At 43.6% G+C, this 13294-nt stretch overlaps 1 protein-coding gene across 1 annotated transcript in view; it reads left to right on the top strand.

Annotated features, from left to right (window-relative positions):
* The window catches only part of WNT2 (wingless-type MMTV integration site family member 2), a 15318-nt gene extending 3742 nt beyond the window's left edge, over window positions 1-11576 (top strand). The window contains exons 2-5 of the mRNA XM_010004324.1: window positions 780-814; window positions 882-1159; window positions 3934-4198; window positions 11277-11576. Coding sequence (XP_010002626.1) covers window positions 780-814; window positions 882-1159; window positions 3934-4198; window positions 11277-11506 — 808 coding nt within the window. The 3' untranslated portion in view covers window positions 11507-11576. The remainder of the gene's footprint in view (window positions 1-779; window positions 815-881; window positions 1160-3933; window positions 4199-11276) is intronic.
* The last annotated feature ends 1718 nt before the right edge of the window (window positions 11577-13294 follow it).

Here is a 13294-nt window from a genome sequence, read left to right as displayed (position 1 = left end):
ACTCTTTCCAGCCTACAAACTTTTAAAGTATGAAAACATCTCATTACCACGGGTAGAATTGTACTAATATAATGGAGCCCTGTATTATAAATTACTATATATTAAAACAAACTTAAGCAATTACTGCACTGAAGTATGTACCCAGTACCCTAAGAGCAGGCATAGCCTACAAATGCAGATCATCTTTGGTGTAATAAAGTGTCTTTGCTAAGAGAAGGGAAAACTGCCTGCACAGCTGGCGTGTGGAAGTTACAGCTGCCAGGCTAGATCTGCCCTCAGGCATGACACAAGCAGTGCCACTGATTTAATGGAACTTGTTTGTGTGACTTACGGTTACCAGGCTTGGTTCTAGGCAGGAAACCTACATTTAATTTATATTCAGAAAAGAACACCCAAGGTTTCTCCCTACCACTTTTTAAGCAGGAAACTTCATTCTAAGTGCTTCAGAAGGGGAAAAGCTAAATTCAAGGGTTATTGGCAGTATTTTGCAATGTACATGTTGTTCCAGTGTCCCTATTTAATAATTTCTTAAACCTATCTCTGAAATAGCACTTCATATATTTTTCTAAATTGATGAAACATGATAAAAATACCAGCTGTCCTATTCACATATCTGTACAGAACAACTGATGCATAAAAGTATATTAATCAATATCAGAAGCAAACATTTAATGTTTTCCAACTCTCGCACTATATTGATGAGCTTTTACCAGGGAGGGGTCCAAGTTTAAGCCATGACTAATTCTGGCTCCAGGGAATGTGTATTTGCATGATTTCAGCCCAGTTTTATCTTTTGCTCAGCAAGAAGTTCAGGGTAACTGGCTGGAGTTAGGAGGGCCACTCAAGCTAACTACCCTGACAATTTATTTTTGTTGTTTCAGGTAGTCGGGAATCTGCTTTTGTACATGCCATCTCCTCTGCTGGAGTTGTTTTTGCCATCACCAGGGCATGTAGCCAAGGGGAGCTGAAATCCTGCTCCTGTGATCCCAAGAAGAAAGGCTCTGCCAAGGACAGCAAGGGCCACTTTGACTGGGGTGGCTGCAGCGATAACATCGACTACGGTGTTAAATTTGCCAGAGCCTTTGTGGATGCCAAAGAACGGAGAGGAAAGGATGCAAGGGCACTGATGAACCTGCACAATAACAGAGCTGGAAGGAAGGTTGGTGTCTGTCTAACAGATGCCTAGAGATGCTCTAGGAGAGCCCTCAGGGGTCTGGGGCAGGTCATGGTTGGACCTAGCTGGCTGGTCTCAGCAGTTAGGAAGGGTGGGATGAGCAGGAGCCTGAGATGCTGTTGCTGGAACCCTTGGAGGTTCAGTGGGTAGAGATCTCCAAACAAACTGAACTCGGCTGCTAGTAGTGCTCCCTTCTAAGTCAGTTCAGTGGCTCCTTGCTCAATAACTTTGCATAGAGGTTTTGTTTTGACCCTAATCCTTTTATCTGGAGTAGTTTTAGTTTTGGTTAATACAGAACAGAAATTCCTAAAGGAGGTTGAAAACCACACAAATAACAAACTTGACTATTAAAGAGCAAATTCAAAATAATATTGGAGAAAAAAAATAATCCTGACCATTCTTGTGTGTACATGGTAAACCTAAACACAAAATGAGCAGAGTTAAAATACCATTACTTCACTTTTTAAGAAAACAGATCCAAAATGCATGTCCCTCCAAAAGGCACTGGCCTTAAGGCATGAACTGCTCTAAACAAACCCCTTTTCCTAAACATGGTTTGAAAATACCATTCGTGGATTTCAACAAAAAGAGTCTTTACTTTTTTATTGTAGGGGAGTAGGAGGAGTGGTTGCTGGGCATATTGCCCACTACTGTTGCAAGGGCTGCAGAATACATGCACTAGCTTTTTATGGTGGTAGCTATAAATAGTAAGAACAGCCCATGAAACTGGAATATGCTGTTTCATTATTCAAAACATACTAAAAATTTGCTGCATCAGCCATATCTGAAATAATAAATACGTTTTATAGTGCTAGACCAAGCACTTCTGAAATGATTCACAGAGAAGTTCCCTTTATAAACTGTAAAATTGTTCTATATTAACTAGCTCTTACTAGAAGATCCAATTTTAATCAATTGTACTGCAAGTAGAATGATTTCTCTGGTGTTTCTCCTTCAACATCTTTCCTCCACCTCTTTATTACCAGCAGGTGTAATTAATTAATATGTAATACAGACAGCTAAGGCTATTCAGGTCAGTGATATGCACATACAATGCTATGGCTGTATTTATGTTACTGTTCAAGATGCTGCAGGCTACAACACAAGCAAAGGCTTTATAGGGATGAATTACCTCCATGCTGGGAAGTACTTCCTGTAAAAGCTGCATATCTTAGTAGGTTTAAAGAAATACATATGCCAAATAATAAGAAAGGATTAGTAAGCAAGTAGGTTTGTGGGTTTTTTTAGAAAAAGCTTAATCAAGACATTCTCATATTCTCAAGGACCTGCTTTATTAGAAAGGGATGCTGTTCTGTATCCATGGTGCTATAATGTAGGTTTAACTTTGCAGGGATCTCACTGCCTCAGCCCACCCACAGGCCTGGCATTTAGATCTGGGTAAGACCAACTGTGCCCTCAGCTTTTTCTCACCCCAGAAGGGGTGTTGATATGTTTATTTTAAATTTAGACTATTCAGATTATACTAATTAAAAAATATGTAGAATGAATATTTATAGTATTCCTGTATGAGTCATACAAAATAATATGCTGTATATCAGTATAGGAATATCACTGACAAAAGCAGAACTCCTGCTTTCCTGTGTTCTTCTTCCACTATTCCAACGAGTTGCTTTAAAGATACAAGCAGTTAAACTGGTTTCTACTGAGATAATGAAAACCAAGCACCTGTTTAAATCCCAGTTTTGTGACAGTACCATTGGCACTGAAGTGCGGCTGTGGGAATGTCAGTCACTTCTTTGAATAGTCATATTCCAAACAGGTTGCCAAGAAAATTAAAAGTACTTTGGTTTTATGACACATTCTCAGTTTATTACTGAGAGCTTGACTAAAAAATGCTGCCCTGCTGTGCATCAGTCTCACTTCTAATCATCAAGCTTTCCTCTCTCTTACCTTCCCTCCATGACACAGTTCTTCTTCTACAAACCCTTAAATGTTCATATTTCATTAACCCCTAGAGCATAATATTTATAGATCAAATATCCCTATCTTTGGAATTAGGAATGAATTACGTATTTTATATGAACGCATTTGTTGTTCTCTAACATCATACAGGTAACTTAAATGGCTGAGATGAAGCTGAAATAGCTTTAATGCTAGCCAATTGTTAAATTAATCATGAAGGTAATTTCTGCAGTGCAAACCAATTAAGGTCTTATTCTAAAATGTTTATTAAAAGGTTTATAAACATTTTTAAAATACTGTATTTAAAATTTTTGCATAGACTTGCTACCTAGCCCAGGTACAATGCTTTGCACAGTCTCTGCAAGAGCATTTATATATGAAATGCCAGTGAATTTCAGGGCAATATTTTAAACACTATTCAGGATGAAGGGCAACCTCATGCAGGCAAGCTAGAGAGGGTCAGCATGGCAACGCTACAGCTGGAATGATGGAGAAATGGCTGACAAGGGGCTGAGTGATGCTGCCTGTTTCCCACATCGTTTTCTTCTGCTCAGTCTGTTTCCTGGCACTACGGACCATCTGGAACCGCGGGATGACTGGCAGGAAGGAGCAGGCAAGGGAAGCCCACCAGCCCCAGGATTGTATGTATGGTTGAGTCAAGCAAGCAGAGCAGACCAACCGTGTGGGGATGACTTGATGCTACCAGTGGGTGTCACTACAGACCGTGTTTTGGAGTCCCCGTGGAAGCCTGGCACTTGAGGATGGATGGAGAAGGGTTGAGAAGCATAAATTACAGTTTGTTTTACCTGTATGTGTTTTACTGCGTTTCTAAACAGGCCGTGAAGCGGTTTTTGAAACAGGAGTGCAAATGTCACGGTGTGAGTGGATCATGCACTTTAAGGACCTGTTGGCTGGCCATGGCAGATTTTAGGAAAACAGGAGATTATCTGTGGAAGAAATACAATGGAGCGATTCAGGTGGTCATGAATCAAGATGGCACGGGTTTCACCGTGGCTAATAAGAGATTTAAGAAGCCAACTAAGAATGACCTCGTATACTTTGAAAGCTCTCCAGACTACTGTATCAGGGACAGGGATGTAGGTAAGCCTCTATTGTTACATATGAATTGTTATTTTGGACGTTTGTACTTTGAATGTCAAAAATCATCATTATTATTGAGTGTGTGTATATATATGTGTATAAATCCATACATGTAACCAGCAGGAAGCAGGCAGGAAGATGTTTTGGAAGGACAGCTCTGTACAAGAACAATAGCTTCTTGATGTTCCTAGATGTATGACAGCCAGTTGCTCTAATATAATTCAGCAGTTTCTTCCAGGTGCTATGGAGCCCTGGAGGTGCTGCAAGGTAAAAGCTGCTTTTAGGACAAGTTTGAATCGTGGTCTGGAGGCAGGTCCACACCATGCACAGCCACATACATGCTTCTGTCACACAGCTCACTCCAGTTTTCAGATACAACTACAGCAGCCCCCATAGAGAGAGACATCCTGTGATGTCTCTATGATACCACCTCGAGTTGAGTTGCTTCTCTTCCATATTGTTATGCTACTGGTACAGACCCCTACGAGACCTGTGTAGTCCTTTACCTCCATGTTTCCTGCAGCTTACCATGGACCATGGAACCCCTAGTTATAAAACACCTGTCCGCATGGTAATGCAGGAGGTACAGCAGCTTGGTGCACACCAGGCTTGCACCAGTCAGTGCAGCTGTTGGTAACATGGTGCAAGGCAGCTGGAGGACATGCAGGTGGATGAAGGAATGTTGGTGGGGCAGAGCACACTGCATGGAGGGATACTGCTGCTTAGGCCACTTCAACCATGGTAACCATCACGTCTTCTGAAGGGTTGTGCCAGCCCCAATGGGAAGAGGTGAAGTTTCAGGGCTGCTAATTTACACTGAATTTTTCTGCTTTCAGAGTTTGCAATAGAGACCCACATAACATTGTTACAGGTTTCCAGGCACTGCCAAGCACCAGGAATCCTGCTGACGGTTCTCAACCCATGTATAGTGTTTCCTGATGTGGCAATTAAAAACTAGCAACTAGAAAACCAGACATTTGGAAAACAGAGCCAGACTGAGTAATGTATGAAAGATGTTGTGGAACTAATTAATAGATTGTATAACATACCAGATTGCACCCGGTATGACATACCCAAGAGTATCTGGATAGCAATGCAGCTCAGCTCTTTTTGGCACCAGTGCCTATTTACAATCCAAGTTTACTTGGAATAAGCATTGCAAAACAATTGTACTTAAATAAGAACAATATGTAAAACCCTGACCATGTACTATTGACTTCAGTGAACCCAGAATTTCATCCAGTACACTGATGTTTTACGGTGGTTAGTTGAGTAGTCAAGGTAATTTTATATGTTATTTATGACTTCTGCAGGTGATGCTTATTACCTGCACAAGCACATATTGTTTCTTGAATGGTGGCCAATGCTGTAAAGTCTAATACTTTAATCCAAGTGAATAAATGGGCATATTGAGGCATTGTGCAGAGACTGACTTTGCAGACTAAGATTTATTCAAAACTTTATTTCTTGAAGTTATATTGTTCATTGTAAAACCTGTGATTGCTTTCCCCCAAAAGGGAGAACCCACACATGATCTGCTCCTGTGTCAAAAAGCCATTTAGTAATAATTTTGTACTAAGCCTGATCTCATCTGTCAGTCTTGCTGTCATGGCAGAGTGGGCAGTTCCCACCACAGCGTATCACACAGGCTTGCATGACACTGTCAAGCCTGCCTAGAGATGGCAGAGTCCAACATGTGCTTTGGCTCAGCCTGAGATAAAGGCTGTGGATGAGGTGGTGTTTCTTTGCTGCCCAAAATTCTGAGAATGTTGCTGTTTGGAAGAGCACATTTTGGCAAGCTGCAGTAAACCTTAAATGGGATGTGAGGTGCCCTGCTGCTCGCATGGAGCAAAGGAAAAATCAGATGAGCAAAAACTGATCTGGCTTTGAGAGACGTAATTTCAGCAACTGAGCAGCATTTTTTCTTTATTACCTTAGGTTTGTCCTGTTGAGTGCTCCAGAGTGCCAGCCCTGTTAAGTGGCTGGAAATGAAATGAGATTATGGAAGTCTGAGTTTGGAAATAGGTGGGGAGCATCTCAGCATCAGCAAAATGTAATACCACAGTGCTTAGGATGTCCTTGAATACAGCTCTGCCTTTTATTCTCAGGGGAATTCAGGGGGAAAAAGTGCTTCAGTGAAAAAAAAATAAAAATAGTATTGGGACTGAATGAAAGATTCTCAGACCAGATCTCATAAAGCGTCATGACTAGATCAGGAGACAGACAGCTTCCCAAAATGTAAAACAGCCAAGTCATTGTCCTCTGTGACTTGGGTGTGCTAACACACATGAACCAGTAAATTACAAGGTGCTCAGGGGTTGTATCATCATCAACCTGTCCAAAAAACCACATACCTCATCTTCTACCACTAGAGCTTTTAGCACTGGCTCTTCTCCAGTTGGACCCTGGAACAGGCTGCCCAGGGAGGTGGTGGAGTCACCATCCCTGGAAGTGGATACAGATATAGCGCTTAGCCATTGGATTTAAGCACTGAACGGGTAGGTTAGGTTATGGTAGGTGGATTTAGGTTATGGTTGGACTTGATGATCTTCAAGATCCTTTCCAAACAGGATGATTCTATGATGCTGTTCTATGATTCTCTCTGGCAGTAGGCAGGAGAGTGCTCGGACTGAATACACCCCGCTGGGAGTAGCAGTCTGTCTGGGAGAGGCAGCTGGGTGTACAGACAGGGATCACCCCTACAAAAGGAAAAATCTGTTTGTTAGGGTTTTTTCGGTTTTATGTTTTGTTTGGGCTTGTTTTTGTTTTTGTCTGTCCTGGAGGAAAAATGGAGTCTTTGCTTTCAGGAGAGATATAATATGTTGAAATCGCAAATAGCAAGAGAATGACTTTTAGAAAAAGACCAAAGGAAGGTTTTCAGAAGTTCTCAGAATTCACTTAACTTTGCTCACATGGTTGCTGAAATAATTTTTACTCAGAATTTGGTAGGAACAGAGGTAGGACATCCCGGAGGGCTTTTGAAAATCTTGCCATGAACTTACAAATTTTGCCACGCTTTACATGATCTTCTCTTATATTATCATAAATTTGCTGTGAAAGCCAGTGTCACTGCCTCTGCCTGTGTGTAGGGTGTGGGTTGTGGACCTGGATTGTGGTGGCCATCTCTTGTATCTTCAACAGGCAGATGGGATGCTGCAGCTGTGTCTGACACCCTCCACACCTGGTGTCCTGGTGGAAAGCACTGTTAGGACTGTGGAGATGCATGTGCAGTGCTACAGGCAGCCCCATGGAGCTGTGTGTTGGGTGACAAACCACATGCCCAGGGTGATCTGCTTCAGGTCCTTCAAAGGAGTGTTTTTGTGTTAATGCATTTCCTTTGCTGCCCCACGTAAGCCATTTGCTGCACTTTTGAGATCAGTGAGGCCACGTCCATAATGAAAGAAAAATGTGAAGCTGAAGTGTAGCCTGCAAAGTCTTGGTGTTGGGTAAGATGTGTTAGTACTGAAAGCATGGAACCCTGGGAGGGACACCAGCCCTCATCTGTGTCAAAAACTTCTCACCAAGGTTAACTGCATACAGTCAGTATGGGACTTCTTGGCCCATATCTCCCAGTTCAGGCTTTGCAGACATGCTGGGTGCAGACCCAGCCCCGTGCAAGCTGATGGTGGAGCTTGTGGTGGCTTCCATCCAGGCGGCTCCCAGCACCGTCCAGCAGGGAGGCAGCGGCATTGCCCCGAGAGCCTCTGGGAGCTGAGGGGTTCTGAAAACCCCCACGGGCTATGGAAAGGAAAGCGAGACACGTGTTTACCCCAAACTGAATCTGGATGAGCTGATTATCTCTTTGTTGCCTGTGGGCAAATCCCAGCCCCTCCAGGCAGGGCTGCCTCCAGGGTGTGCTGCCTGTTCCCTCCAGCCCACTGGGCTGTTCTATGTAGGTTCCACATCAATTTTTCTTACTTTAAAGAGTAGCTTTAGAGCTCCTTTTCTTTGAATATTTATTTTAAAACTTCGCCCCCCCTCAACATTTGCATGGAAACTAGTTCATTGTTGTTGGGTATTTCACTGCTTTGGGGTTTCTTTTATGTGGAAGTCAAATAATGAACTTTATTGTTTGAAGCCAACTAATCAATAGAAATAGAAAGGAAAAATCTCACCTTATAAAGAATTAAATCCATTTTAGTGCTTTGGGAATAGGAAAATGTATTTTTCACCTTACCATATGTTTGCTTAAGAAAACAACTGTGCAAACCAAGAAGAAAAGGTTGGATGTCTGGGACATAAAGTTGGCAGCAGTGAAGGCTGTCATGTTTTGGCAGGTATGATGCTGTGTGTTGGCATGGCAATCCTAGTGCTTGAAATGAAAACAAAGAGGTTGCACAAAAACTTTTTACAAGTTAGAACATTCTGCCTCTTAAGTGATGGGGAGGTGCACTGGAGGCAGCAGGCAGAGATCAACAAACTCTGCCTTATTTTATTTAGTGTCTCCTGCTGCCTTTCTTGCCTGGGTCTCAGAGTGCCCACCAAGGAGCACAGTGACTCGTCTGGCAGTTATTGCTCAGTTCCTTTCTCATGAGAGAAGTTGCAGAGAAGCTGAAGATGCTGTTAGTAAAAAACGTTGGTTTTGTTCAGGAACTAAATGTTTCTATGAGCCTGTTTTCTCTTTTGTCTCGTTCTGTGGATAATTTAGTCCCCTCTCCTAGTGGCACATTAAGTGTTGGTGCTGCGCTGTGGGCAGTACCAGATGACAGAGACTTCTGACTGTGTTAGCAGCCAAAATCTTTCTGGTTTTGAAGTCAGTGGCAGAGCTCCCATTGAAAGCAGTGGGCATATCCTGCTCTGCTGCTTCTTCACACAAACCACATGCAGAGAGTAAAACACCAGACATTTTGAAATCTAACCCAAATCATAGCTGTTGGAGGTTATTGTCCTCAATGTGCTGTGTCCAGCAGCCTGGGCAAACCAAGACTTGGGCTGAGCTTTGCAGCAGGGTAAAGCCTCAGGCAGGTCAAGGGGGAGCCCGTGCAGGTGGGATGAGCAGGAATTTGCACCAAAATCCTGATGCAGAAGGAGATGCAAGCTTGGTCTTTCTACCTTTTTTCTTTTTTTTTCCTTTTGTCTGAGCAGAGAGGGCAGGACAAGCGACTATGGAAGTGATTATTGAGTTGTATTTTGTGTAGTTAGGGATGTGGTGGATGTTGCTGTGGGCTGACACAAGCACCAGCATTTATGTTCAGGTGCCCCAGCTGTTTGCAGCATCAAGAATGCAGGAGAATATGGTGGCCAGGGAGCAGAGTTTGGTTTGTTTTCTGCCACTGGCTTCCCTTGGGACCAGAGGCAGATAAAGAAGCTCTACATCCTCCTGACTCCTCAGCCCTGCCTAGATCGGGGGCACTGGGGGCCACTGGAAGTCTCTCTTCCCCCAGTGTAGAGTGATTCCTGAAAAAAGGATCTGGAAAGGCTTGTTGGCATCACTGCTTTGCCTGTTGTGCGGGTTCCCCCAGGGCAGCTGGCCTTGCAGGGATTGCAGTGTGGCAGAGGGGTTGCTAGGGGTGGTGTGTGGCCATGCAGGTCATTGCTGGTGGTATCTCTCCTGCTCCTGGGACCCCCTGAATGGGATCCAGGTGGATCTTAGGGGCTAGGCCCAGGTCTGAAAAGGCATGAAGTCTCCCTGGTGCTGGGGACAGTAGGGGACGGAGGAACAATGAATGCTTGTGTGCTGTGAATTGCTTATTGCTTCAGTACAGCAGCAGTGCTATATGGAACCCTAAGTACATCATGAGGGAAAAAAAGAGAAAATTAGAATTTATGCAGCTTAGATTTTTAATAATTACAGATTAATTACAGCTTGAGTTTTATTAATGAAGATTGGTTTGCCAGCCCAGCTCATGCAAATTTGATTAATGTCTGCGTGTATTTTTTTTTCTTTAAGAAGGTAAATTGTTCATGTTTGATGTACACCTGGGAATGCATTTTGTAAAATGTTTCCAGTTAACTTAATGACCACAGGCAATATTTAGGAAATCCCATTTTGACCAGGAATAGAAGACTGGAGCCATAATTCAGTCTAGGGAAAAGGTCAGAGCAACGTTAATCTCATCGATATACCTGAAATTGATTTATTAGAGCAGTGCATGAGAAATTAGGTGAAGCATGAGTACTTGTAAAGTTTTCAGATTGGTAGTAATAATATCTCAACAGCTGTGGTACAGATCCCAAAGGGTGCCCTGAGAGAAGTTTCTGTTAGATGAGCAGCAGCTCCTGTGTGGTACAGTAGCTGTTTGGGCAAAGACATGCCTTGAAGAGCCATTTTGTGCCATGTGGAGATAGGCAGAGGTGATTCAGCCACTGCAGAGAGGTTTTAAGACCATGAAGAGGTATGCGTATGCTTCCCTAGCCCTCCTGTCCACAGCAGGCTATAATTTAATTTCTTCTAATTGCTATCAAAAAGAGGAGAAGAGCTTACCCCCCAGACATGAGAGGTGCACAGAGTAGTCACTCTTCAGCTGCCACCTGAACTGGTGGACACATGGGGCCACGGATGGACACAGAAGTGATGCCAAGAAGTTGAAGTGCTTCTGTGCTCGCTTCTGCGAAGACTTTAACCTCCAGCAGCATGGTTACTCTGCCCATTGTGTCCCTTGCAGCCACCACATTTATCAGTCTCTTCTTTCTCAGCCCTCCCCTGCCAAGCTCCTGAGGTCCTGAGCACAACTGGGGTGCCCATCCTGGATGTCCCATTCACACAGCCCTGGGGGACTGGCTGTGGTGGTAGGAGGGGGATGCAGGGCAGCCTGGGGGAAGGCATCTGCTCCCTGGCAAGGAAAAAGGTGCTATGGAAAGGTGAATCAAAGCATGATGATACTAACAGAATCAGGCAGAGCCTTGAAATACTTGGTTCACTTCTCATCTCCAGACATGATTTTTAGGAGAAATTTGAGAATTTAAGCGCAATTTTACCTTGTGATAGGTGTTGATCTGGCTTGACATTGAATCCTGGGTGTTAGGATGCTGAAGGCCTCAAATGAGTTGCAAATTGTGTCTCCTATACTTATTTTCACATGCTTTCTGTCCCTCCTTAAAATCCACCTGCTGCCCTGACACTGCTGTTCCTTTGCAGGGTCCCTGGGGACAGCTGGTCGGGTGTGTAACCAGTCGTCCCGTGGCATGGACAGCTGTGAGGTGATGTGCTGCGGGAGGGGCTACGACACCTCCCGCGTCAGCAGGATGACCAAGTGCGAGTGCAAGTTCCACTGGTGTTGTGCTGTGCGCTGCCAAGACTGCCTGGAAGTGGTGGATATTCACACCTGCAAAGCCCCAAAGAGCACTGGCTGGATCTCCCGGACATGATGCACCAGGCTACTGATGCTTGAGGACCACAGATTTTGCTCTTCCTGGTCTGTGCAGGGAATGCTTCCAAGGTCTCCTCTACTTCTATGCCAGTTTTGCCTTTGCCTTTTATTGCACAGAAGCTGCTGAATAATTAATCTCTGCAGCATTTATTTCCCATTTCTGCATGACAGTGTTTCTGCAGATTTGTCTCTGCATAAATTGCTGCAGCTCTGAAAGGGCACACTTTTGTTAGGACCCTTCCAACCAACATGCAGCTCTCCTCTGGACTCCTTGTGGCAATTCATTCTTGCCACCAGGAACACAGCAAGGCACAAAGAAGGGGCACTTCATACAAGACTGCCACCACCAACTGCATGGTCTGAGCTAGCTCAAGCGTCTTCCAAAAGATCTTGTGCTGGTCACAGTTGTGCCCTGGATACTGAAGTGCTCGGGAGTTTTTAGCATCAGTTGGTGATTCCTTTATAAGAGAAAACTTGGGGCCAGGCTGGGTGAAAGGCTTTACCCAAGAGGTGCTTGTCCATTCCCAGTGGACTGGAGTTTGCAGTGAGGTGGCCACCTGAGGTCACCCTAGCCACTGTTAGCACCCTGATGCTTTCCATGGGGCAGAAATTGGCCCACAGGCAAAAGCAAAGGAAACTGCAGGAAATGTATTCAACCACAACATTTTCATAAACTATTAAGAGTCAAAGCAAATTACTTAGCTATATGTTTGTGAAAACTTGCCTTAAAAGCTTTTAAAAGGTCATTAATATTAACTTCTGAGGTTTTTTGTGATCTGAATAATTGAAAAGGTTTGTTTCTCAGCCTAGTGAGAGCTGGTTGTAGGACACTCAGCTACCTAAGGAAAAAGTTTCATATTTTTCATTTACTGAATAAGCAGAAAAATGTTTCCAAAAGGCTGTTGGAGAAGGAAATATCTGAATTATCTGGCTTCTAAAGGATCTCTCAACTTCTATGTTCTTTTAAATTTAATAAACCTATTAGATGTGTTCAGAATGATACCTTCTATTCAGATGGGGACTTCCAAATGAGATCTCCTCTGCATGTTTTCTGCAAAACCTTACGTCTGTGATTAAGGGTGCATTGTCCTTTGATGGAGGCAGTTATAGGTTGTGCCAGGTCCAGATGCAGGGCTGGCAGAGCAGAAAACGACAACAAGCTGGAAAGATGCGTGGGCTCATGAGGCACAGAAATTGCAGCCTCACTAGAGCAGAGCTGGGTGAGACAGGGACCAGCTGCCTCTCCTCGGAGCAGAGACCAGCAAGTGATCCAAGACAAAAGGTGGGTGCTGTGCCAGTGAGTCTAATGAAGCTCTGGAAAAGCATCCATGAAGTGGAGAGACAGACAAGGAAACATACCAAAGAGGAGGTCAAATGCATGATAGAACATTGTAGATGCAGGTAAAATTTCCATATGAAAATGGAAAAAGAATGGAGGAATCCTGGTGGGTGCAAACAGTGCACAAAATATAATATACAAGTAGCATTCCATGGCCATAAAACAAGTACTCTTGTTATGTTGTGGAGGGTTTTTTACTATTTAAAAAGAATGGGATTTTGCATTCAATGGTCTGGAGAGAGCAGTCACTTGCATCTGAAAAGCTTTGGAAAAATTTTGAATCATTGAAATGGGCAAGTCATTTCCAGAAAGCACGGTCGGTATTAAAAGATTAGGAGGGTCCAGAAAGGTATTTATTTGAACAATGAGATAATGTTTCAGTGCCTGTCACTGGCATTAATGTCATGACCAGGCACACAGGTACATGCATGCATGTGTTCCATTCAG

This window comes from Chaetura pelagica, unplaced genomic scaffold (assembly GCF_000747805.2).
Source record: "Chaetura pelagica isolate M959 unplaced genomic scaffold, ChaPel_1.0 scaffold68, whole genome shotgun sequence".
In the NCBI taxonomy this organism is placed as follows: domain Eukaryota; kingdom Metazoa; phylum Chordata; class Aves; order Apodiformes; family Apodidae; genus Chaetura; species Chaetura pelagica.
This window is presented reverse-complemented; position numbering and strand designations above follow the sequence as displayed.